Source organism: Peromyscus maniculatus, chromosome 16, assembly GCF_049852395.1.
Source record: "Peromyscus maniculatus bairdii isolate BWxNUB_F1_BW_parent chromosome 16, HU_Pman_BW_mat_3.1, whole genome shotgun sequence".
In the NCBI taxonomy this organism is placed as follows: domain Eukaryota; kingdom Metazoa; phylum Chordata; class Mammalia; order Rodentia; family Cricetidae; genus Peromyscus; species Peromyscus maniculatus.
Genome location: NC_134867.1, coordinates 61486377 through 61514048, shown reverse-complemented (window position 1 = coordinate 61514048; position 27672 = coordinate 61486377). Strand labels below are relative to the sequence as shown.

The following is a 27672-nucleotide window of genomic DNA, read 5'->3' as shown; positions in this document are numbered from 1 at the left end:
CCTACAACCTTCAAGAACAAAGGATGCATGTAATACATTACCCCAACAACCTCACACACAGTATTCTAGGTTTTAATGTAGTACATTACCCAGACAACCTCACACACAGTATTCTAGGTTCTAATGTAGGACATTACCCGGACAACCTCACACACAGTATTCTAGGTTCTAATGTAGGAAATTACCCGGACAACCTCACACACAGTATTCTAGGTTCTAATGTAACACATTACCCAGACAACCTCACACACAGTATTCTAGGTTCTGATGTAGTACATTACCCAGACAACCTCACACACAGTATTATAGGTTCTGATGTAGTACATTACCCAGACAACTTCACACAGAGTATTCTACATTCAAATGTAATACATTACCCAGACAACCTCACACACAGTATTCTAGGTTCTAATGCTTGTTTGCTAAAGTAGGTTTTTGTTTTTGTTTGTTTGGTCAGTGTCTGGTTCTATTTTTAAAATCAGAACTCTAGTAAGCATCATGACTGCCTCCTCTTGGCCTCTGCAGAGGAAAGAATGCCACAGCAGCAGCCTTCTTTCCTGCCAGGGGTTACAGCAGGCTGGTGTTTTGCTCTGCTAACCCTTTTCACATTTGGTGTCTCTTGTGAATCTTGAGTTTTGGAAGACATGATGGGGCTTGGACAAATGAATGTTGAACTAAAGAAAACATAGTCTTTTCTGCTTCAGTTCTTTTGGAATAAGGATCAACGGAGATTTCTAGAAAGTGGATCTTGATTTGGGCTGATGGCCATCATCATTGCCTTTGCCTCCCTTGGGGGCCTCGTTCCTCCTTCTTTTCAGTCAGTATTTACATTCTCTGCCCTCATGTATGAAGCTTCTAAAGACAGAGCTCATTTTTGCTTTCAGACACCAAAGTATGTGATGTTGCTTTTGTTTGTTCTGCGTTGGTAAAGCAGGCCCCACTTCCTTGTGTCTGTAGTTCCATATGTTAACGTGTCTTTGTCCAGATGACTTTTTTTTAGTTTGTTTTATGTCATCTAGTTTAGCAGGTGAAATCTTTCAGCGGATTGGCTTTTAAATAATTAATATTTTATTCTGATTCATATATTTAAACTGAATAAAATGTAAACTAATTTCATTTTGTACAAATAAACAGTTCAACATGGAAACAAATTATATATATAATAAAGGCATTTCTGTTAATTTGAGGAGATTAATAATGACCAGAAAGCATCATTCTGGAGAGAAGCATTTTGGGATGAGAGTGTAAAAATATTATCAACATTCTGCTTAAAATGACGAGCGTTCAGGATGGCAGACAATTACAATAACAATACTTCTCCTAATTTTTTTTCTTCAACCAGCAATATGCTCTTCTGGTTTCCACAGCAACCCAATCAATTTCTGATTACAAATGCATGCAGAGCAATTTAGGCTGAGACTGGGGAAAATGAAGAGTATATTTGTAGAGTTAGAGAAAATTTGAAATTAGCCTGTATCACTCATCTAAAAGGCTGTATGTGCTATTCACAATTAAGATCAAGACTAAAAACTTAAAAGGGAGGTTTCTAGCAGACGGCAAAACAGATTTTCTTGAGAAATCATTCTTTCATCATGTCTTGCAGAAACACAAAAAGATCTCAGAACTGCCGCTGTTAGTGGAATGGTATTTAATTCCAGCAGCTGAAAGCACAAAGGCAGAAAGAAATGACAGTTAAGACACCAACCTGGGAACAACTAACGGTGGCACAAATGACTTCAATCAACTCTCCGTTTGGATTCATGCATTAGTTACCAAATTACAATCTAAAGAGTTTTAGATATGTACTTTTTCGTCTTAAATTTTTATTTTTCTTGAAACTTAAAGATAACCCCCATTAACTGTAAGAGAAAATAAACACCAATAAGGTCAGATGTTATACTGATTTTTCAATTCATTCCTAAAATGATTTTTTAAAAAAAGAGCAAAATCTCAGTTACAGTTACTTAAATTACATATGCCAGCATCACTAAGATTCATGGCTTAAACACATCTTTCAGTAAGTCCTAGCCTTTGGAAGAACCCCATCCTCACTGAATTAAGTGCATCTGTAAACCAAAGAAAAGGCCAATGAAGTCCTTAGGAAAATGCACACACAGCACCTGTGTGCCTCCTAAGCATTAATGTGGCTTCCAGAATACATAACTCACTAGCACTAGTGGCTAAAGTATTGGAGAGGAGATTAGAATTCTATAAAGTCCCTGAAGGCCTACTTTATAAGACAGGCCAATTACACGTTAATAGACTTGTAAAAATATATATAAACCCACTGTCTTCTTAGCAGTTAGTATGTGCCCCTCTCACGCTGCTGAGCATGCACTGTGCCTTTCAGTCTGATTCCACATCATGGCTATGACGGCCTGTCAAGCTGTGTAGTACTTCCTGTAGCTGATGAAGCACTGGTTGCCAGCTTAAATCCAACGCCACCAGAGGACAGAGACTAGACAAAGAGAGCTATTAGGAGGAAATCACAGTACTTACCACGTGAAGAATAGTGGGGATACTTCCTTATTCAGGGCATTTCAGAAATTTTCCAAAAATCCAAAGACAGTTTAGTTGCAAATGCCTAGACTAGCTTTTCAAAACAAGATTTTATTATGTTGCAGCTGGGGAAAATTAACTGATCATAAAAAGACATCTTTTTTGAGACATTGTCGCACTATGTAACTCTGGCTGTTCTGGAACTCACTATGAAAACCAGGATGGCCTGGAACTCACAGAGATGCCCCTGCCTCTGCCTCCCAAGTGCTAGGACTACAGGCACGGACCATTACACCTGGCTTTTTGTATATATGTATTTTAAGTCTTAGTACTACATGGCCTAACGAGTGATTCTAGAACAAGCTAATGAGTAAAGTGACAGTGTGAATATTTGAGAAATTATTTTTATGAATGGTATAACATTTTTAACTGGTTCATTAATCTAGTTCGATGTATTATCATTTCAATTTTCAAAATTCACTGATGAAACACATTGATGCACCTGGTCAGCATGAAAGCTAGTTCCTGGCCCTAGGCTGAAACAAATTTATGACTTCTTATAAAATGTAAATGAATTCTAAGGTATCTTTGAAAGAAAATGAATGAAGGCTGACATAAATTTAAGTTTTCTGTGCAAAGGGCAAAAAAAAATTTGCAACAAATGAAGCAAAATGTTAAAATATTGACTAGAATTTCTGACGGAAAACAACATTGGTATATGCTCGGCAGTATACTATGGAGAAAAAGAATTCTAGCATGAATATACTGTAGTGGGAAAATTATGAAGATTCTGTTTCTACAATATATATATATCAATAAAGCTCATCTAGTAATCAAGGTAATATTGTATATGAGTCTGTGTGAATGTTTTCACATTTCAAGAATGCTGCTATCAAAATGATATAGTTTGCACTTATTAAAATAGATATTTTGTGTTTTTCAGTGGCCTAAGAAAATCCTCGTGTAATAAGAATTCTTATATACACTCTGTGAAAAAGTATGACTATCTCAGCAATGACCAAGATGAAGTTGTCTTTGCCATTAACAATTTCCAATGGCGGCTGGGAGCATGGCTAACACATGATCTTCTCCTTGACAGTTGGCACAGCTAGTCTACCTTCATGTCACTAATCAAGACAGATAAACACATATCCACACAAAGACATCAATATCCACAGTAGCTGTTTTTAATACTTACCCACTAGGAACACCCCAAATGTCCACTAATAATAAGTAAACAAACTCTGTTATAGCCACACAAATGGAATGCCTTTCAACATACAAAGAGAATGAAGTGTTGGCACATGCAACAATGTGGGTGAGTCTTGAAATAACTACGTTGGTTGAAAAATACATCAGAAGATAGAAATATTATTTATAGTTTTAGCTATAACATTTATTTTTTTTATTATATATACAGCATATGTGACTGTAGGCCAGAAGAGGGCACCAGATCTCATTACAGATGGTTGTGAGCCACCATGTGGTTGCTGGGAATTGAACTCAGGACCTCTGGAAGAGCAGTCAGTGCTCTTAACCTCTGAGCCATCTCTCTAGCCCCCATTTATTTTTTTTAAAAGCAAATTAAAATGAAAGTGATGACTGGCTAACTGGAGATGGGGAAGAAGCAAGTGTGAGGGTTATGGAGGTCTAAGGAAATTGGGTGGGATGATCATGTGCATTTTTTTGATTATTGTCATGGCTTCCCTTCACAGTTGATAAGGATGTCATTATTTAGCCCATTCTGTAATTTAATATTTGCAATATATTTTAAGCTCAACTAAGCTTTTGTTTAAAAAAATAGGGATGGGACAGACACACTAATTACAGATGTGAAATAAGTGTGTTAAAGTACTTAATATTAGATCCAGCTAAGCCTGGGCAAGGTGCTGCTTATCTATAATCTCAGCATGAAGGAAGCTGAGGCAGGAACACTGGTGCTGGAGGCTAGCTTGGGCTAGACAGTGAGACCCTGTAAATAAAAAAAAAAAATGATAGTGCTGAAGGATTATGAGTCTGAGAAGGGAAGCAGGAAGAAGGCAGGAACTGGTAAATTCAGACAAGTGAGGGTCTACAACTTCTCTTAAGTTCCTGTGTCCTTAGTCCTTCAACACTTTTTAAATGATTCTCAGTTTGAGGAGGTCTTCAGACTTGATGGGGAAAATGAGATCATACACCTTTTCAATTATGAACTGAAAGCAGATTCTGAGTTGGCTTCCCGGTACTTTAATAAATCTCAGTACATACAATCCAGTCACCTTTACTTAACAACAGAATCACCACCTGTGGACGACAGCCAGAGCTAAAAGGTAAGTTCCACGATGAGAAGTCATTCAGTAAAATTAAAAGGCTCAACTACATTATTTAATAGAATAGTTAAGTTTATAATGTAACCGCAAGCAACATCAGCTTAGCAATGAAACACTTAGTTCACATACTCTCACCCTCAGGAGTGGTGCCCCACCCCTACAGCATGGGATTCCATATGGGGCTGCTCTGACAAGGGTAAGGGTCTTCTGTAGCTGGCAGGGGGTAGCCATTCCAGCTTTGGTCTGGAAGTTCCAACCCCCATTGAGGCTTTGGTAACAATCACGCCTACAAGGCGGGGCCTAGGGAGGACCCTGAAGACCTGGGATAGGGATGTGCTGCGCTCTCTTCCTGCTTGGACCCTGGACACTAGAGGTGGACCGAGGAGAGTTCTCCAGAGAACACCGCCAGACTGCGCTACGTCTTTCCCAGAACCCTCAACCTACCTATCCCTTCATTTGTAAGTTACTCCATTAAGTAAATCTCCCTTTTAACTATGTGGAGTGGCCTTAATAATTTCACCAATAGCCTTCAGAGTCTTTTGGATTAAGACCAGTTTCCTAAATTCTTGCCTGCTGTTACTAATTTTTCTGGTTTGTTTTGAGGTCCCAGATCTAGATTCTGACTCAAAGTGTTACTTGCCCTGACTCTCTCCACTGCCTCCCATGTGTCTCCTGGCTTACTTCTTACACTGTCTTCATCTATTTGGTTAATTCGCTTCTGCCAGTAGGCAGGCACCCTGGAGAAAGCTAGAGCTCCAGATGTGTCACCAGATGCATGTTGGTCGAGTGATGACCAGTGTGTCCACAAGGCTGGTACTGAGGCATGCCTCTGTTAAACTCCCAGGGGCCTTGGATTTTCTTTTCTTTAACACTATTAATGTGATTTAATTGTGTCATCTAGTGTTGGTTGCAAATCACTTAAGTCAGCATTATTCATAAAACAGTGGCCAACTATCATATAGATAAAGTCATTTTTTCCTATACCAAATTAATTAACAGCCTCCCTTTTTTTCCCCTATAAGCAATGGCTATGAAAGAAATGTGGAATGGATGCAGATGGACAGTGATGTTTAAATTACTTCACAAGCTATATCAGCAATCAATGGATATGTTAATGAGCATCTCCCACACCTATGGTGCTGTGCAGTCTTAAAGGGAAATGCAATGCATTCACCATTTATATTTCATACTTTATCTTGGAGAACTAGTGTTTAGTGAATTTCTAAATTGTATTCTCTCTCTCTCTCTCTCTCTCTCTCTCTCTCTCTCTCGATAGGGTTTCTCTATGTAGTTTTGGTGCCTGCCCTGGATCTCACTCTGTAGACCAAGCTGGCCTCAAACTCACAGAGATCTACCTGGATCTGCCTCCTGAGTGCTGAGATTAAAGGCATGTGCCACCGCCACCAGGCTCTAAATCATTTCGATATTTACTACTAATAATGACAGACAATAACTTTGTGAATGTGGATCACTGTGGATGCAGGTAACATCTTGTGAAAACATCAGAAAATGAGATTTATCACTTATTTATGTAGTTTTAATGGGAAATCAAACATAACCGGCACCCATCATTATTGTTTAAAATTAGTGATATTTATCTTACACAACTCTCCCTGCTCTATGGTTGTGGCATCATGTGAAATCTTAAACTCTGTTAAACTCAAATAATTTTTGCTTTTAAGAATGTGTCATTTCATTCAACTTTGAAATAAAGTTACAATGTCATTATGCAAAATAAGTTTTTAAAACATATGAAGTGCAGGACATAGATGTGTTGGTAAAGGATTTACTGTTTGTCTCAGAGAATATTTATTCATAGTTATTTTAATTTAGAACACATAGTGTGTGAAATATAGTTCTTGGTGGATTTTCTGCTAAGTAAAAATCGCAAAAGGAAGGTATTTAGCCATGATCTATCTTGTGTTTATCATTTTATTTGGCATTTATTATATAATCATATTTTTTTCTAGTATTATTTTGTCTAACCTATATTATGTCAATGACTTTAATGTGAGTTAGTTTAGAAACATAATTCTAAGTACAAATTATTTTCACAGCATAATTATCCTTTGCAATATAATCAGCTCACATATTTTTTTTCCAAAATGACAGTAACTTTGGTAAATGAAAAAATATATGGATAATGACATCTTAAATTTCTGTTTGGCCTGTGGCTCTCCTGTATATACAGAAAACATGAAAATAATCTCTCACTGAATATACTTTTTACTACACTGACTAACTGAATTACTGCACACAGGCTTTAGAAGTTTCACTTCCAGCTGGGCAGTGGGTACACACCTTCAATCCCAGCACTCGGGAGGCACAGGCAGGCGGATCTTTGTGAATTCAAGGCCAGCCTGGTCTACAGAATGAGTTCCAGGATAGCTAGGGCTACACAGAGAAACCTGTCTCAGAAAAGCAAAAACAAAGAGAAGTTCTACTTCCTAGACTCCAAATCTCCACATGCTTGTTTCCCTTTCTAGGTCCTACAAACTCAAGTTGGCCAAACTATGACCTTGACATGCTTCTCACCATCACATATTCACCCCACAGACAAATACGTGACCTCACAAGAACCCCACGAAGCAGACAATATTTAAATGTTTTCTTAGTAAGGAACCCCAGGCAAAGTGAAGATGTTCCTCCTGAATCCTCTTCATAAAGTCTTTACGGACACTGACTATGAGAAAAATACATATTTATGTTTATGTCCATAGACTGTGTACACTCTTAGCCTTGGTTGGAGAAGCTTATTTTGCAGTGGGCCGCAGTAAATGCAGGCTCACAACTGCTCAAAGTGCTGAGAATAAGTGGCTGTTGTTGCTCAGCCCTAAATGGCACATCTGTACCAACCCCACCCCACGCCCTTCTGCCAAGGTTCAGGAAACCTAGCAGAAGAGGAAGCAAAGAGACTGCCTGAGTGGAGGGTGGGGAAGAGTGCTGGGAAACGCTTCCCTCTGAACATGACAGGGCTACTGCGTGTATGAGCATATACCAGCTGTGCTTACTTCGCACTAAGATCAAGCCAAAAAAAGTTTAAGTCATGGGGAGGGAGGAGCCTTGTAAGCTGATGCATTATTAGCAGTTGATAACTTTGGGGGGAGGGAGAATCTTTCTTCTTTGGGGAGAAGTGGTCACAACAGACAATGGGACACTGGGAGAGAAACCTGTTGGGAGAGATCCAGCGGAAATTGGAAGGGTAAAAGATCATACTCCATTGTGTATACACATAAAATCATCAAATAATAAAGTATATATATATCAAACAAATATTTCTTTTTCAGAGAATGAAATAACTGAAATATTAAATTCTGAGTCCCTCAATAAAATCTGAGTAAAGATTGCCACCTACAAGGTTCCATCACTTTCAGAACAGAAATGTGACAGGGCCATGCGATAAGTGAAGCAAAGGAAACTACTTGATGCTGTCTCTCTGTTTCCAGATGCTTGTTTGTAAATTGTCCACTGTGCATTTTCTACTCACTAATCAACTACCATAGAGCCATAAACACATAATAATAAGACCCAATTTTGATAATAAGTCGTGTGTTTAAAATTTTTAAACAGTTTGAATAATCTCTGGAAAAATACCTTTTGTAGACAATCAAATATGCCAATAGAAAAGAAATAGCAGGCTACACTAAAACTTTTATGGCTATTTCAAACATGCTCCAGAGCTACCCACTTCTTACACAGTTTAAATTATTAAGTGATGTGAAGTGAAACCCCTGGAAAGACTGCCACATCTGTCCTGAAGATTCTGCAGGGAGACTGACAGGCAAGAGTTTTATGACTGTGGAGAGAGGGAATGTTGCAGATAGCCACAATTATCTCGGGCTGTCCTGAGTCCCTTTCCTAGCATCTATCACCCACCTCTCATATGATCTAGAATCCTTTTAACCACCAGGTAAAACTTTGAGGATATTTTAACTTGGCAGACCACTTATTTCACTAACCTCACAGCTAAGAGTGTCTTGCACTTAGTAATGCACTGACTTACAACTTCCCTGTGTTCATGACCATAAAACAATCATGTAACTGCATCTAGGGCAGAATGTATCATTTAGGGTGTCCGTGTTCCTAGGGACAGCCACTCATATTCAGCTAAGATGAGGCCATCTCTTACTCTCTTGAATAAGAGCTGTGTTTCATGCTGACAATAGCAACACCATTTTAGAGAGATGTCCTTTATAACCAACACTGGTCAATCACATTAAACACCCAGAATAAGAGACACAAGTATCCATTTTCAAGTTTCCATGGAAGATTTCTAAAGATGGGTACCATTCTAAAGCATAACTTTTGTAAATTTCAAGCAGGATCAACTTAAGAAGCCAAATTTATAAGCATTAAGTAACAAATATATTTAAAATAACTTTATGAATAGAACTGCAATAGCTTATGAAATAAAAGCAAGAGTTTACAAATAAGACTGTAGTATGTGAAAATCTTTCTGTACAGCAAAAGAAATAATCAACTGCCTGCAGAATGGGAGAGCATCTGTAAAACATTTATTATTAGGGAATTAATATAGAGAAAATTTAAAGAGCTCAAAAATGAAAGAAAATTATCAAACAATCTTACCAAGAAGAACGGAATTGAACTGAACAGATTTAAAAAATAAAGGAATACAAATATCCCCAAAATGAAAACTATATGAGTTTCCAGCTCACCCAGTGTGGTAACATATTGTGTACCCTAATAAAATTTGCCTGAAGATCAGAGAACAGAACAAGCCACTAGATGAAACATAGAGTCCAGGCAGTGGTGGCACACATCTTTAATCATTGCACTTGGGAGGCAGAAGATCCATCTGGATCTCTGTGAGTTCAAAGCCACCCTGGATTACATGAGATTGAATCAGTCTAGGAGAGAAACAGAGCCAGGCAGTGGTGGCACACACCTTTAATCTAATACTTGGGAGTCCCACGCCTTTAATCCCAACATTAGGAAAGTTGAGACCAGAAATTATATGCATGGGTGGAGAAAGGTATATAATGCATGAGGAGACAGGAACTAAAGTCTTTCAGTTGAGGAAGGCTTTTCAGGCTGAGTCCTAGAGGTAAGAGGTGGCTTATTCCTTTGTCTCTCTGATCTATCAGCATTTACCCTGATATTAGGCGCTGGATTTTTTTTTTAATAAAAAGTTCATTTAGCAATTAGTGTTACAACCCAGGTTAGAACAGATACACAAAAATCAATAAATATTGGGCAAGATGACAAGGGCCTTATTTATCATTGAGAATGGTAGTGTAAACTGAGGTCAGTCTATCCACTCTGGCCAAGTATGGAATGTGCTCAAGAAATTCAAACACAACTCTCTCCTGCAGTAACTAGAATAGTTCTGGGTGTTCATTCAACTGAATTAAGGTCAGCTTACTGCTAAGCAGGGCTTCTTTAACTGTCTCCAGTTATCACCCATTTTCATCTCTAAGATTTTTACATGAATCCCAGTATTTAGGCACATAAAATTATGTGTAAATTAAATATTAACTGGTCAAAAACATAAATTTATTTTAAAATAATACACTGGTATGCATATAATTTCACCATTTATTAAAGACAAACTAAATCTGCACACTAATGAGACCCATATGTTTGATTATTTTTATATAAAGAATTAAATCTTGGTTAAATGGCTGATTCTGCAGGTGAGGACACATTCAGCATTGTTCAGAACTGGTTGGTATTTTGATTTTCTATTAGTCAATGCTGACAATGTTATCTTGGAGAGCAACATAGTAGAAAATGACAGAAGAAAGTTTAGGGACATATTTGAAACCTCTGGAAATTCTCTCTTAATCCTGAGCCAAAACTCATTTATTCTGTGCTGTGGAATGTCTTTCTGTATGCTGTGAATATATGTTGCTCTCATTGGCTAATAAATAAAGCTACTTTGGTCCATGGCAAGGCAGCTTAGAGGCAGGCAGGAAATCTAAGCAGAGATAGGAGAGAAGAAGGGTGGAGTAGGGAGAGATTGCCATCCTGCTGCCCAAGGAGTAACAAGATGCCAGCAGACCGGTAACGCCACAGCCATGTGGCAACATGTAGACTAACAGAAATGGGTTAATTTAAGATGAAAGAGCTAGCTAGCAAGAAGCTATAGCCACAGGCCATACAGTTTGTAATTAATATAAGCTTCTGTTTGTTTACTTGGGACCGAGAGGCTGCAGAACCAGGTGGGACACAGGAAAACTTCCGACTACAATTCTGTATTCTGTGAAATTCAAACCATCAAATCAAACAACAAATTTAAAAATCCAGAATGTACTAATTTAACACTTAACATTGTGAGATGATGGCAGGAAAATATTAAGTCTTTTTTGTCCCCCTATATTTAACCCATTATGTTTCCCTAAGAGCAAAACATTGTGTATGTAGGTAAAACACCGCAATTCATAGTACACTGTAGTGCTGATCTCGGATGTTTCAGGCAGAATCCTCCAGCCTTGCAGCGTGGCGCTCCACCAAACACAGTGCCAAGTGCACCTGTGGAGTGCTCAGAGCCCGGCTGCAGTGTTGTTGTGGGATGTAACACAGGCCAGAGCTGCCAGAAACACCTCAGTTCTATGACACATTCAATTTTGAATTATGTTCTGGTTATTTTATGTTTAGAAACTTTTAACAGTTGCCAACGTTTTCATGATTCTCATGTGCAGTCAGTCAGTCATAGGACACCACATGGTGTCCCCACCCACAGTTTAAGATGCTGTGCTAGAGATATCCTGTAAATCTGTGTCTGTCATAGCACAGAGGTCACAGTATGGAATCATCCTTGGTAATAGAAAAAAGTGTGTGTGTGTGTGTGTGTGTGTGTGTGTGTGTGTGTGTGAGAGAGAGAGAGAGAGAGAGAGAGAGAGAGAGAGAGAGAGAGAGAGAGAGAGAACTTGTCAGCCACAATGAAAAACTATGTTAGTTGCAGAAAAATAAATCATAATGCTACATGTAGCTGTTTCCACAAAGATAAATATGGCACATTTTCCATCATTGTGAAATCTAGGAGGTACAAGAAAACCAAGAACATGAAGATGTGGTTGGGATTGAAGGAGGGATAAGAGGTTACAAGAGAGTAACAGAGGAAATGAATATGACCAATCTACATTGTAGGCATGCATGGCAGTGTTATAGTGAAGCTTCTTGCTTTGACAGATTAATATATACTAGTAAAAATCATAATCAAAACAGCAGTGTAAAGCCCTAACTAGCAGGTCAGCAATTCCTCATAAATACAACTATAAGATTGGAAAACAAAAAACAGAATCATGACCATGCTTTTAAAAGCAAGAATGTAATTTCTATTAAACTAAATCATTAACAAGAATGTTGAAATAAAACAATGCAATCACAATCTTTAGAAAACTTTAACAACAGAAGCAATAGAAATCAAATGAGAAGAAATCATACTGAAATAGAAACAATAAATCTACGGCTTCATAGAACGCTGTCATAGTGTGTGAGGCTGGATATAATCCCTAGCACCTATTCCCTCCACCTCTAGAATCAACCCGTTATCCAAATCAGAAGAATTTCAGAATCAGTTTAGGAGAGAATACTAATACAAAGTAAGACAAATGAAAACTGAATTTAATTAAGGAAAAATTAATGAACTAGCAATGATTAATATACTGGTAGATATTAGAATTTTAAGCATATTAATGATGTGTGACTTCAACTTCTTAGACACATAAATACATATGTATGGATACACAGCATTTGGATAAGGGGCAATAACTAGTTGGTAATCTTTGAAACATTCTCCTTTTCTTCTTTATATACTTTAAAAACCTTATATCATAATTTTTCTTTTTAACAATTAAAATCACTAAAAAACACAATAATAAAGGAAAACATAAATACAAACAACCCACTTGGATCAGCAATGCATGACAGTGTATTCGAAGGAAATGAGATCAATAAGCCAAAGATACATAGTCATCACTATGATCATTGCAGTATTTTTTTATGGTAGCCAAGGTATTAACTCAAGGTTCACCAAAGAAGAATGGATAAAGAAAATGTGGGATCTAAGAACAATGGAGCAAGGGGGAGAGAGGATCTTGTCATCTTTATAATCTGGGGGAACCTAAGGACATCATTTTAAGTGAAATGAGACAGATCTTGCAGAGTCTCATTTACACAGTCTACAAAGGAAAACTCGTAGAAACAGACAGGGAAAAGCTGTCAACAGAAGCTTTGTGGTCAAATGATAAAAATTTCAGTGAGGATTACATTATACTTCATAACAATGCACCACATTCTTGTTACAAACATATAAAAATTAAAATGATATTAAAATGGTGCACACCTTTATTCCCAGCACTCGGGAGGCAGAGCCAGGCAGATGTCTGTGAGTTTGAGGCCAGCCTGGACTACCAAGTGAGTTCCAGGAAAGGCGCAAAGCTACACAGAGAAACCCTGTCTCGAAAAACAACAACAAAAAATAACAATAAAATAATATTAAAATTGAATATTTTTGTGCAGAATACAAGTATACAACAGAGTTAATTTCTTTCTTGAAGGCAAGTTCACCCTGTCTTCCAGGTTGTACAATCACTGTTGTGTTCTGGCAGCTAACTACTCCAGTCCTGTTTCCATCTTCAAGACGTGAATCAAAACAGCTCCCACCTGACATGGACTGTTGTCTAAGTCACCAAATATCATCGTATTTGGAAATAAAACTATGGGGATATAATTAGGATTATGTTAGAACTCTGGGGGTCAGCTTCTCATGATGGCATTGGTAGTTTCTAAGGAAAAAGGATAGGAGAGTTGGGGAAGGAAGGACTCCACAACATGCATGGAGGAAGATCATATGAGGACACACTGAGGAAGCCAGGCTCATGATCAGCCTGGGGACAGCTTTCACCATAAACATATTTATGGCATCTTGGACTAACAACTTCTAGAAACGAAAGTCTATATAAGCACCTCAAGCCATGTTATTTTGCTATTAAGGCAGCTGTTGCTAAATTCCTTCCCTGAGGGAGAAGCAAACAATATCTACCTTATACTCCTATGACACCAAGGACAAACTCAGGTAGAATTCCACCAAAGTTCATACTGGTGAACCAATGAGTTTATTAGGTTCACTTATAACGCAATGGGAGAGGAGTTACATGCAGTTAGGACATGAGTGATCTTCAAACAGCCACAAGAGAAGGTCTACACCCAGCATGGATGATGACTCCTCCATGGCAATGTAGATGGAGGCCCCTCCCCTCTTCCTTCCCTTCCTATTCTAGACACTTTTGGAGTTTTGGAGGCCATATGCAATTAGGAAAGAATGACTCACAATTGGTTGGGAGTGGTGAATCTTCAGGTGAGGGGCCTGTGACCTTCCCAACATCCTTCATCTATGAGTGAAAGTCAACAGTCTAGACGTATACTCAGCTATGATGGCCGTTTGTGAGCAGGCCCAGCTCAATTCCTGAAGATGGTGGCAGTGTGGCTTGGAGAATGGTCCCGTATGATAGATAGCAGTCCAAACTAAGCCAACGTGGCAGACCTCAGCAATGCATCTTGTTTGGGGTGATAATACTGGATTCCTGGAAAATACTTTGCTTCTTTGTCAATTAAATAAAAATCAGTGACCAGAGATTGTTTTGTACAATCAACACATCATGATTAAATCATGCACAAGAATGTGAAGTGATTTAGCAATAAAATATCATCTAGTGATTACCAAACATATGCTCAAATCAACAGACCAAATGATAAAATGGTTTCTAATCATTTTGATAACTGTAGAGTATATTTTTGTTAAAATTTAATACATCGCAAACTAAAAATCTTAACAAATTAGGAAAAGATGGCTACCCTCCCACAAATTACCCTGCACATTCTATGCAATTCTAATCAAATTCCACCTTCATGTTCATGAAACTTTCCAGTGTATCATAAGAATCTCTATAGATAGCAAGAGATCAAGGAGATGATGAAATTGAGAAAACTTATTTTATCAAACATAAACTACAACAACTAAGACAGTGTGGCACTGACTCAGATAACTGAATACACTGAGGGGCGGAATAGAGATTACTGAGTTAGGATTCACAAGTGCAATAGTACTCCACTTCCCATTTTAAATTCACAGTTGAGTAATTAATAATTAAATGTGAACACTGTTAAGGATAAACCATGAAAACATGGGTGAATGGGTAAAACCGAACATCAAGAAAAGAAATGATCCAGTTTACAGTTGGTCCAGAACTGAACAGAGTTCTTGAAAGATAAAACACAAAGAGCTGAGAAACAAAGCAATGTTCAGCATCCTTTGCTGTTGGGAGTGCAAACTTTTACAGCTGTTGTGGGAATTAGTGTGGCGGCTCCTCAAGAAACTGGGAATAGAGCTATCTCAAGATCTAGCTATCCCATCAAAGAGGACTTTACATTCTGCTATAGAGACACTTACTCGACCATGTTTATTGCTGCTCTCTCTATTCATAATATCCAAAATTGTGAACAGCCTAGTCCATCAAGGGATGAATGAATACCGAAAATGTACATTTACACAATAGAATATTATCCTGCTTAGATAAATAAATAAATAAATAAATAAATAAATAAAACCCCGAAATCATGAAATTCACAGAACTATAGAAAATCATCCTGAGTGAGGTAACCCAGACTCCAAAAGACAAATATTGTATGTTTTCTCTTATACGTGAATGTCAGCTTTAAAGCATTTGATAGATTTGCTACAATCCATATCATCATAGAGATTAGGTAAAGAGTAAGGGACTAAGGAGGAAGGGAGTATCACCCAAGGAAGGGGAAATAAAATATACAGTTATGGAGGGGCAGGGGAGAGACTGAAACAGGGGGATTAAACAATGGGGAGGGGGCTGGAAAGATGGCTCAGTGGTTAAGAGCACTGGCTGCTGTTCCAGAGGATCCAGGTTCAATTCCCAGCACCCACATGGCAGCTCATACCTGTCTATAACTCAGGAAGTCTGACACCCTCACACTAGTGCACATAAAATAACATTAAATTATTGCCTGGCGGTGGTGGTGCACGCCTTTAATCCCAGCACTCGGGAGGGAGAGGCAGGTAGATCTCTGTGAGTTCGAGGACAGCCTGGGCTACAGAGTGAATTCCAGGAAAGGCGCAAAGCTACACAGAGAATCCCTGTCTCAAAAAACAAAACAAACTAGTGGGGAGGGTGGTGAAAAAGAGGGGATAAGGATGAGAACATGGGGAGGGGACAACTAACGGAGACTTGAGGGGAAACCTAATACTGTAGAAATCTTCTTCAAATAGAAATCTAAATAGAGTCACCAAATAATAGGGGAGGCAATGCCTCCCCATTTCTCCACCATTGAAACATCCAGTGCCAGAAATGGGTGATTAAAATCATTGAGTTGTTGGCCAAAGGGCCCCCATTGGAACCCCCAAGTATCTCAGGCTACTGCCAAGGCTATTGGTTGCTCCCCACAAACTGATGGCAAGGCCCTATCGCAGAAGACAACACCTACATGTCTCATTGAAATCAGAGAATTCAAGCTGGTGCCTAACTGGAGCCTTCGCCCCTACTGCCTAGTGTTCATGATACTCACGGGTACTCTGCCCACCATCAGAGGAGAAAGGTAACCGCCAACCCTGTGATCTACAGGAGGGACCTGCCTGCACTATACGCTGGTGCAATAGTGGCGCAAACGTTGTGGGAATAAAACATCCACTATCTGACTGGAATTAAGGCTCACTCCATGAGACGGAAGATATGCCCGATACTGATCAGGCGGCTGAGAACTTGAGAATAGATAGACCACAGAACTAGGAGGAAACCAAATACTACTGTTGTGCTAAAGGAATATAGCAATAGAATGACCCCTAATGACATTCTGCTATCCGCATATGTGAATGCCTCATTCAGCCGTCATCAGAGAAGCAACTTCTTGTAGTAGACGGGAACCAACACAGAGATCACAACTGAACAGTGTGCAGTGGGTAAGAGCTTTTGGAATATTCAGTCCGAAATGAGAGGTCTTCGTCTAACCCCTCTCGTCAGTGCTCAGCAAACTGTGGAAGAGGAGGGGGAAGGACAGAAGAACTAGAGGAAAAGGATGACTCCAAGGGAACAGTGCCTTCCTTCCAGATACAACAGGACTGATCCACATGTGACTCACAGAGACTGGCAGCAGGCACCCCAAGGCAGATGGGGGTCATAGTGCTGAGAGGTGGAAATGGACATGGGATGCCATAGCTAATCAAGAAGCTATCCTTAAGTGACCTCTGCTTATAAAGGAAAAATTAGCTCTCTCCAGTGGAGCCTTATCTGGTGTATTAACTACGCTTAAGAGTAGACTCCATGCCCAGCAGTATATGGTCAACACAAAATGAACTCAATGGTGCCTTTGTAGACTTTTTGTCTCATATTGATTTGTTAGGGCATTTCTTGGTCTTACTGGGCTTTTGCTTATATACTATAGCTTTCATTTTTTTGTTTGTTTTGGTTTGCTTTTTGTGTGTATGTTTGTGTTCTTTTTGAAAATTATGGTTTGTTTGGCTTTTTCTTGCTTGCCTGTTTATTTTTGAGAGAGAGAGAGAGAGAGAGAGAGAGAGAGAGAGAGAGAGAGAGAGAGAGAGAGAGAGAGAGAGAAGGGAGTAGAGTGTGTGGGTGGGGAGTGAGGGGGTGGGGAGGATCTGGGAAGTGTTGGGGGAAGGTAAACTATGATCAGAATATACTGAATGGCAACAAATTATTTTCAATACAAAAAATGTAAATATTCTCTCAAAGATTAACTATCATCACTTAATTAAATCAAACCAATGTGATAATTTCAGTATGCTTTAGTAAACATAATGTGTATGGTCTTCATTTTTTAGTAAAATTACATTGTTTAATTAGAGATGTGTGCCTAGAGTTAGCTGTATAGCTGTTGGATGTAGTAAATAAAGCCTGAGGGTGAAAAAGAGAAGCCCTAAAGATCTATGCAACTGTTGTAGCCAGAGAACTTAATGATTACAATAAAATGAACTAAAATGTCTCAAATGTTAAATTCCTGACCTTTAGAATTGGAGTCCTTGAGAAAACACAGTGTTGTACCCTTCGAAAAATGGAGAGAGGTGGTGTTATAATGAGGTACAATGATGCTTGCCTCACTTAGGTACTTTCTAGAGTGAGTGCGGAAGGGACCAGGAAGAAGCCTCCAAGAGAAAGAGGTACCTTCTCTATTGCAGCCCATCACTCTGCATCATGTTGGGTCCAGCTAGGTCAACATACTTTTCATTCAGTTGCTGTTACTCTATGGCAAAAAATATGAATGAATGGGGGGCATTTTCATATGAGTTTCCTTTTATACTATTAACTTTCCCTTTATGATAGGACATGGCCCAAGAGGCATCATAGAAACCTATATTTTAAACAAATGTTCGGGAGCTGATGAGATGGCTCAGTGGTTAAGAACACTGGCTGCTTTTGCAGAGGACCATGTTTGATTCCTAGCACCCACATGGTGGTTCACACCATCTGTAGCTCTAGTTCCAGGGGATCTGATGCCTTTTTCTAGACTCTGAGAGTACCAGGCATGTACATATTGCACAGACATAAGTACATGCAAAACACCCATACACAAAACAAAAAAACAATAAAACAAAACAAAGAATCTAGGTGACCAAGAAAGCTAAAGAATAATTTCTAAATTTCAATTATCTATCTATCTATCTATCTATCTATCTATCTATCTATCTATCTATCTATCTATTTATCTATCTATCTATCTATTATATTAATCATCTAGCTATCCAGCTCATGAATTCATGAATGCATATACATACTTACATATACACACACACACATATTCCTTATACACACTTGAGAATATATACAAAATTTAGACTCCAAGCACATTATGGTAATAAATGGATAGAATACAAATGAAGCCACAGGTCTCTTAGTAAGGAAGATCTTATTTTAATTTAGAAGAATATAAACTACCATGTGTAGTGGTGAATTCCAGTACTTAAAAGTCATAGGAAGATGGATTTCTGTAAGTTTGAGGCTAGTCTGGACTATGCCCCAAGTTTTAGGCAAGCCAAGGTTACATAGTGAGACTACATTTTAAAAATATGACAAAAGACTATAAAATAAGATGATTATATTTTAGCTTCAGAAGCCATAAACATTACTTATTTCACTGTTTTATATATATATTTATATAATTAAATTGACAAGATTATGATTAAAAATGAATGCTTGAAAATTAATGGAAGTATTTTACATAAAAGAAGTGACTTGTTGACATAAGTGTGAGAATATTTGTGAGGAAAATGTCTTCTTACAATTGGAAAATCACAGCCTTAGCTGTTCCCAACTTTTTCCAGTATGTATGATGAATGACTTCCAGTAGTGCTGAGATTTTGAGTGCTGACACTAAGAAGACAAGGAGTAGGAGCAGCAGCTGGCGAAAAAAAAATAAAAATTTTCTAGGAGAGCTACTTGCAACAATTTTAATTTGGAAGTCACAAATCCTCAGCCAGAAGGGAATGGTTAAACGAATAGTGTAGTGGTATTTGCTCCGTCCATGACATTGGGTTATACTGCCTGAAGGAGGTAGTGCTTCTTGCCCTTGTACGTGACCTCTTAAACGTGGGCAGAGCAAATACCACTACAAAACAGTAGTACATTCATACACAGAAATACAATTTAGGAATAAATAGAAAGGAAGCATTTACGAACTAGCTTCATTTAAAATACCCTGACCAAAAAGAAGGCTTTGTTTTAGATTACAATTCCAGGTTACAGTCAATCGTTTTGGGGAGGCCAAGGCAGGAAGTCAAGCAGCTAGTCATCACTTCCGCAGCCAAGAGAGGATGGAAACCAATGCCCCCATGCTGCCTGTCTCCTGCTCGCCATATGTGCTGAAGTTAGTGGTCTCCACTCTTCTCCTAGCCAAGGCCTGGCTCAGGAAATGCTGCCCCTATATTTGGGGCGGCTCTTCCCATCATAATTATCAATCAACATAATCCTTTATGGACATGCGCACAGTCAACCTAGTGTAGCTTCTCATTGAGACTCCTTTTCAGGTGATTCCTATGGTGATATTTTATTTGTACTGAAATGTGATTTTATTTGTATGTTAATAAATAAAGTTGCCTGGGGGTCAGAGCTAATAGTAAGCCATAGTGGAGCTGGGTGTTTGTGGTGCATGCCTTTAATCCCAGCACTTGGTAGGCAGAGCTAGGTAGATCTCTGTGTGGTCAAGGATACAGCCAGCAGTGGACTCACATGCTTTTAATCTCAATACCAACCACAGAAGACCTGGAGGACTGTACAGACAGGCAGTGATGAGGTGGTCATGTGGTTGGGTTTACAACCAATGAGAAGGCAGAACAGAAAGTCTATATAAAGACAAACTCACAGGAAGCAGGTCTCTCTTGGCTGAAGAGGATCGCTAAAGCAGGAAGGGTAAGGCTCTTAGCTCTGACCTCTTGGGCTTTTATCTTTACATTGGCTCTGTGTTTCTTATTTAATAAGATGGTTACTTCTACAGATTCCAGGTTATATTAAACTGACATTTAAAGTTAATCAGAACAATTAATTTATAACTATCATTGTATGCAACAGTGGCACTGAATCTCACAGGCATAATTTTGATGGAAGTAACAGATACAAAAAAAATCACATAGTTTATGCAAGTATAAAGCCAGGTCCAAAACCAACTGCAGAACAGGAAAGATATATTCGGTGTGGGACTGTGCCTGAGGGGTGACTAGAAGGGAACAGATAAGGATTTTGTGATGTTGGTGCTTAATTTTTAATATTTTAGTTCACTCTTTGAGAATTTCCTACATGAATACAAGGTACTTTGATCATATTCACACATACCCTAAACCTCTACCTAAGACCTTTTGGATCCACTACCCACCTTCAAACTTCTTCTAGCTTCATGTTCACTAAAATTTTGTTTTTTTAATATGTATTTAAAAAATTTTATAACCTACTGAGTCTACTTTGTATCACCCATGTTGATGGCTGTTCTGGGAGCTGGGTGAGCTTGTGTACTGGTTTAATGTTCGCCAATGATTCACTCAGGGTATGTGAATTTTCTACACATGTGGTACACAGTTGATATCTACAAAAATAGTCTCAGGAGTAGACTGAGCTGCAGAGGCAAAAAAATATAGAAATCTACATGCTTTTCTTGTCATTTAATAAATATCTCATAAAATTTCTGAGACTAATATGTTCTGGGGGGAAAATAGTCTGCCCTGTTTTTCTTATAGGATTGGTTAGAAAATCCCATAGTTGTAAGATGACTTATGGTATATTAAAACATTGATATGTGATAACAACAAATTATTAGGCACACACCTGAATTTATATACTCACAGCACTGACAGATCATTTAAAGTATATTGGAATCCTAAACTAAATAAGCAAACATTTTTATATAGCATGTAGTTTATCTATATCATGGATAAAGTACAATTCTGCCCCTTTAGGAAACAAACACAGAATTTCTACCTTTTTAAACTAAAATGATTTAAGATAAAAAAAACCTTTTAAATTGAACACTAAAATTACAAGAGGTCTCAAGACACAAAGATAGAAATCTTTTCCATAATCTTAAGAGAAAGCTTTCATAAGCCAAACCATTTTTATGTTTTATAGTATACAATACAATTTTTGTAATAACCAATAAAACATTTCACAGGGCATCTATATAGTATTCATAGTTTCAATACTCATGGAATTTTATTGTTATTTTCCTTGAAAATTCTAACTTAGGGATGATCAATTAGTTACAAAACAAAATATTATTTCATTTGACCAAAAAAAGAGGAAAAAAAAAGCAGAAAATATAGCCCATGCTATGGGGCTGCAAATGGAACAGTGAATGAAACAATAAAAGCCCCAGCCTCCAAGGCTGCGTCTCTAATGGAAACAGCCCAGGTTTGGGGACACTGATATCACAGATATGAGAGGGAAGGCAGGCAGGAGTGAGGGCCAGGGTTGAAGGGGATGACTAAGAGGCTGAGATTTTAAGTGGTCAGAGAATAGCTTACTACAAAGTAAACTTTTCAAGAAAAAAAAAAAAAAACGAAGGCAGCAACAGAAGGTGGTCTATACATTGCAGGTAGAAGGAACTAGAAGGAAATAGTCACCAAGGCAAACATGCCACCTGTGTATCAGGACCAGGAAGAAAGCCATGATGGCGGTACTAAAAAGTAAGGGAGAAGGTGAAGATGGTGAGGATATGTATGTAGATATCTATGTATATGTGCACACATACGAACAGATATATGAAAAGCAACAGTAGCTAGCTCTGAAAGGGCTTCACAGGAGGTAAGAACTTTTCCTTTTGTTATTAGTACAGCGAGGGTCTGAGGATTTGAGGTAAAGACCATCATGGTTCCGCTCCTTTTTAAATTTTATTTTGTTTTTGTTTTTTTGAAACAAGGCTTCTCTCTGTAGCCCTAGCTGTCCTGGAACTTACTCTGTAGACCAGGCTGGCCTCGAACTCACAGAGATCCACCTGCCTTTGGGATTAAAGGCATGTGGCACCACTATGTTTTAACGTGATCTTTTGAGCTCCTAAATTGTGTGGATGTTAAAAAAAATTGTAAATAGCAACAAAAATCCATTTAATGATGAGGGAGAAGACAAGAAGAGAACAGAGTTGCTTTCCTTCGTTCATCAAATACATTATTTGCTTCTGGTTAAAATTTGAAGATGAGTTAGAAGTAGATTCTGTCTTCACACAGAATTTATACAAGGGTTTAAAACATGAGCAGAGATAAGTATAATGCAAAAAAGAAAACAATGAATGAGAAATAAATTATTTCTTTGGCGACAGGGAGAATTAGGAATCTTCTTAAAGCAGCAGGCATTGTGCTAGACACAAAAGTGTAAGCTGCTTCTCAGTATGTCTTCTTTCACTGACTTCCATCCCTGGCATTTAAGAGTACTGGGAAAGCACAGCCCCATTGATCAGCAGATGTTTGTGATCTGGGTGACAGAATGATGTTATATATGTGGGTTATGAAGGGAGTTGGGCATTCACTAAAGGAAAAGCATAAGTCAAAAACAAAAGGAATCACTCAGTTTCTTGGGTTTCAGTTAGCTAAAATGAGAATGGAAGGGGGTTATAAATTTAAAAATACATAATAAGATTAGATTATAGAAGTTTGCTGGTCTAGTCAATGCAGAGAATCATAATTAGTGCTGAGAGTGGAACATTCATACCATTTCCCACCAGGCTCCCACCAGAGCTCATGGGACATTGAGGAAAAGGGTCGGAAAGAAAGTATGAGCCAGAGGATGTGAAGAAGTGCTGTCCTCCGGACATGACATGGCCATTGCGCTTATGAACTCATAGGGCATGACCTAATCAAGATCCAGCCAGTTAACATTCCAGTATGGACGAGAAGGGGGCTCTTTCGGCTCCATCTCTAGCTGAGGAGCTACTGACAACTGGTGGCAGCTCAAAGCAGGTAGGTGGAGAGGAGACATTTTTCTTTCAGGTATGTGGCAGCTAGTAAACTGGCCATGCTTAGGTGGATGGTAACACACCCACACACAGGCAGGCTGCACTAACTGGACCGAGTGGGTTATGAAAAACAAGAGGAAGACATGAGTGGGAGGGGCAATTCAGGGATTCAGGGAGAGAGGGAGGGAGGATTTGGGGTGAATACTATCAAGATACATTGTATACATGTATGATCAAGATACATTGTATATGTATGATCAAGATATATTGTATACATGTAAGATCAAGATACATTGTGTACAAGTATAATCAAGATACATTGTATACATGTAAGATCAAGATGCACTGTAAATCTGTAAGATCAAGACACGTTGTATACATGTATGACCAAAATACATGTATACATGTATGATCAAAATACATTGTATACATGTAAGATCAAGATACATTGTATACATGTATGAAATTGTCAAAGAATAAAAAAATAAAGGAAATGACTGCTGGCTCTGAGGAAGCATGCTTTTTAAAATTATTTTTAAAAATTATTCTTTTGGAACTGGATAGCTCTCAAATCTTTACATTGTGTCATCAGAAGAATTTTGTTCTGGAAAGCTTATTCTACATGTATTGATAATTGACTGGTAGAGAGTAGTTTGGGAGATATTATGTACCTGAGAGGTGTGTGGATGATGATGCCCCATCAGCTAACTGTCCCCTGGTTCCACCATCACTAATACTTCCACTGGATGGAATGAGTGAGTATTTGCAACCCTAGCCACAGATGCTTGTTTGTATTGCAACTCTGTGGACTTACCTTTGTGCTTTTCTTCACTATAATGTACCATCTTTAACATTGGTACTCTATGACTTCTAATTCCCATCTCCCCTCTACTACAATGATAAAACACTGCAAGTTTGAGACAGCCAAAGAGCTACCAGTTAGAACCTAAAATCTCTTAGTCCTTCCAACTAGCTGTAGCTTTAAGACACAGCTTTAGCAGTGGACTTATGCAGATGTGATAGGAGCTGCTTCTGAGACATACCATAATGAAGTTGCTTGTTCTTCATTGCTAGCTGTGATATTTTTTTCTCATTGTGTCTAAAGTATATATTGAAGATTGTGTCCTTCTGAAATTCTATGGCTTTCTTAGCCTGTTTTCTGATGGGCCTGGAATCAGGGCCTACAAATAACATTATCACAGCCTTGGATCCATATTCTAACTTGCTCTCTCTCTCTCTTTCTCTCTTTCTCTCTCTCTCTCTCTCTCTCTCTCTCTCTCTCTCTCTCTCTCTTCTCTCCCCCCCCCCGTGTGTGTGTGTGTGTGTGTGTGTGTGTGTGTGTGTATGTGTGTGTGTGTTCGAGACAGGGTCTCCATGTGTACTGTAGACTTCCTTTTAACTTCCCGTGTAGCCTAGGCTATCCTCCAAGGGTTGATCCTCCTACCTCTGCCTCCTGGGCATGAGGCTATGGTGTGCTTCACTATGCTTGACCTAACTTGCTTTTTGATAAGGTGTATACGTGCAGAAAGGGTCCACTTTTAGTTGACATGAGGGAATAATATGGCTAAGTGGTTTTTGGTCATGAGCTCCATCATCACACTCTAAGAAGGAAAACAAACTACAAATCTTCAAATTTTATATCTCCTTTCAACTTTTAGTGGAAAACATTGTATCAATATGAATTTGAATATTATTCTTTGATTGAAGACTTTTAAGATTTCTTGACCAAAACAGAAATTCATGCAACCAAAAGAACCACATACTGCTTAAAACTACTTGTCATTGAGATTTGAAGAAATTACTTTTATAAATAATGAATTTTTTTACAGCCACCATCATTTCATTAAATACTTTCTATAATTCTTAGGGTATATTCTATGCATTTTTCTTGGAAGAAAATTGAAATGACATTACCTACTGAACTAGGGTGTTGCAGAGAGAATGGAAGATGAGCCCAACACCAAAGTGGTTTGGGCTTGGCTTTTGGAACATGTGGCTGCAATTAAAAGATGAAAGTTGGCATATACGTTCTGACCTTCAGAGCAGGAGATACACTTCAACTTCATAATGTGACAAATCTATATCACAGAACTCAAAAATGGTGAATTGTAAGTATTGAATATGGAAACAACCTCTTCTGTTTCCTGTAACTCTACAGTTATTTTTTAGAGTGTTTCCAAGAATTTTAACTACTGTAAATCAACCAATACACACAACAAAAAATAGGAACATGATTTTGTTTAGCAACATAGGAATCTGAGCTGGAAGCCTACAGGTAATCTACTTTATTTGTGTCCTCATAAGTATGTGTTTAGAAATAAGGCTTGCAATAAATAAGTAAAAAAAAGTGACAATGAAGAACACTATTAAGGTAATATATTGAATAATAAGATCCTCTCAGGGTGTAAATTGCACAAATTTGAAAATACTAAATTGCATTTAGTATTTAATCTCCCATTCCTAAACAGTGCCTACTCAAGAGACAAACTTGGTTTAGCATACTAGATTAGAGACTATTTAATAAATAAGAAGGTTTAAAAGCAGTACTATACATATAGCTAAACCACTTGTGTGCCTTTAAATATTTTCCCCTATTGGTGTCGAGAATATTTTATTTTTTATTGCCACAAGTAATAAAAATGAAATACGACTTGTGTTAGTAGGGACACTTGAAATAGAGCTCATATTATTTAAAATGCCTATCAGGAACCAGTTTTTACATAAGTAGCTTCTGAATACTTTAACAGGCTAGTACCTTTTTGTCAGAATGTTGCTAAGTGAATTTTAAGACATTCTAAAATGTTGCAGATGAAATAAATGACTTTAGATTATTGACGAGTTTATGTGTCCCAGCTATCTACTGCTTGTTACAATTTTGCAAGCCTATGACTTCTAAGAATTCTCACTCTAGAAGGCTGAGTGGAACTAATTTAGGTTGCAATAAGGACAAGGATTTTTTTCCCTCCTTCGAGTTAAAAAGCTTAAGTGTAATTGGTGTAGCGGTGAAAGCTCAGGGTCTCATCAATGTGCATGTAAACTAGCCCTGTACGTCACCTTGTCCCCAAAGCTTTCTAACCACCTGGTCTACCTCTCTGCACACCGACGGGCACGGTCGGCTACTGACCCAGTCACCGCCAACTCTGGCCAACAGAACTCAGGACCTGGACTTGGAATCCATGCTAGGGCCTGCCATGCTCTACAACCTCGTGTCCCCCGATTCGGAGCAAGTGCGTTCAATCGAGGAAGGTCACTTACGACTGAGTTTTTCATCATGGCTTTGACTGTGAAGCCCTCAGAAACGTGGGAATGAGGCTGGTGCACCGGGAGCGGCTGTTGTGGCAGCAGTTTGGTCCTCTTCGGCATCTTGTCTGGGGATTTGTTTAAGGTCAGGGTCTCTTTTTCTGCCACCATCTTCCTAGAAAACGTCTTGTTCTTATCAAAAGTGTGGTAGAAAGAGCAGTGGGTTTTACAGATGTGAGCAGGAGGTCGGGGAAAAATGTAAAAAGGCGCGTTACTGGTAGAAATTCAACCCCTCGTGGTGCCCAGGGTGATCCAGATGTTTGGCAGCTCCAAGGTGAAGGGAGTTTAGGGGAGGGGAGGGGCGGGAAGAGGGCTGGGACCCGAGGCTTGAGCCGCAACAAGCTTCCAAAGGTGAGCCTCCTGGTTGCTAAGCGACTCGTCAACACTTCGGCCCGGGAGTCCCGCCCCTTCGTGACGCACGTTTCCTGGGTCTTAATCCGGAAAGGGCGAACGGCGGTGACGGGCAGGCGGCCAGAGGAGGAGACTCTTACGCGTTAAAACTACGACTCCCAGCAGGCTTCGCGCTCGGGCGCGGGCGCACATGCGCACTGAGCCCTGCCGGGCGGCGCGGGGGCGGGGAGCCCTGGATGACTAAACCTGAGAGAAACGCTGGTGGGAGGCTCGGGCGGGTGCCGGTGCCCGCGTAGGCCCTGCTCGCCCCGCAGCCACCACCCGCCCGGTGACCATGATAGGTACGTGGGTGCCTGCCAGGTACAACCTCCCTGCGCCGCCCCGCGCCCGTGGGTGGCGCCACGTGACACCCCGCGGGTCCGAGTGGGGATCCTCGGGGGCTGGCCCGAGCCACCTGTCAGTGACAGGCGTGTGCGCCGCGCTCTCCGCCCGCTCGGGCGGCTTCCTCGGCCCTGGGGGCCCGCGAGTGGCCGGGTCGGGTGCGTTGCCAGTCCCCACCCCGCCCTTGCCGAGGTTAGCCCGGTGCCCGCTGAACACGGCATCCCCCGCGGACACCCCGGTGCTCCACGGCGCCCTCCCATGGCCGGGCTCGTCCCCGCCCTGTCACAGCAGCTTGGCGCTCTGCCACCCCTGGGTGATGACACCAGCCCAGGCGTCTGTTTCTGTCCCCTCGTGTGCCCTGGAAGGGACTGTCAAGCTGCCCTTCACTTTAGGTCAG

At 39.4% G+C, this 27672-nt stretch overlaps 2 protein-coding genes across 6 annotated transcripts in view; one reads left to right on the top strand and one right to left on the bottom strand.

Annotated features, from left to right (window-relative positions):
• Positions 1 to 27065, bottom strand: part of Pacrg (parkin coregulated) — a 475516-nt gene extending 448451 nt beyond the window's left edge. The window contains exon 1 of the mRNA XM_006975901.4: positions 26499 to 27065. Coding sequence (XP_006975963.1) covers positions 26499 to 26654 — 156 coding nt within the window. The 5' untranslated portion in view covers positions 26655 to 27065. The remainder of the gene's footprint in view (positions 1 to 26498) is intronic.
• Positions 27066 to 27075: 10 nt separating this feature from the next.
• The window catches only part of Prkn (parkin RBR E3 ubiquitin protein ligase), a 1203648-nt gene continuing 1203051 nt past the window's right edge, over positions 27076 to 27672 (top strand). For 3 of the 5 annotated variants that reach the window (XM_076552881.1, XM_076552883.1, XM_076552880.1), the window contains exon 1: positions 27090 to 27235. In XM_076552881.1, coding sequence (XP_076408996.1) covers positions 27229 to 27235 — 7 coding nt within the window. In that variant the 5' untranslated portion in view covers positions 27090 to 27228. Of the gene's footprint in view, positions 27236 to 27672 lie in introns of all 5 variants that reach the window. The other 2 variants (XM_042262404.2, XM_042262405.2) reach the window with 2 other exon arrangements.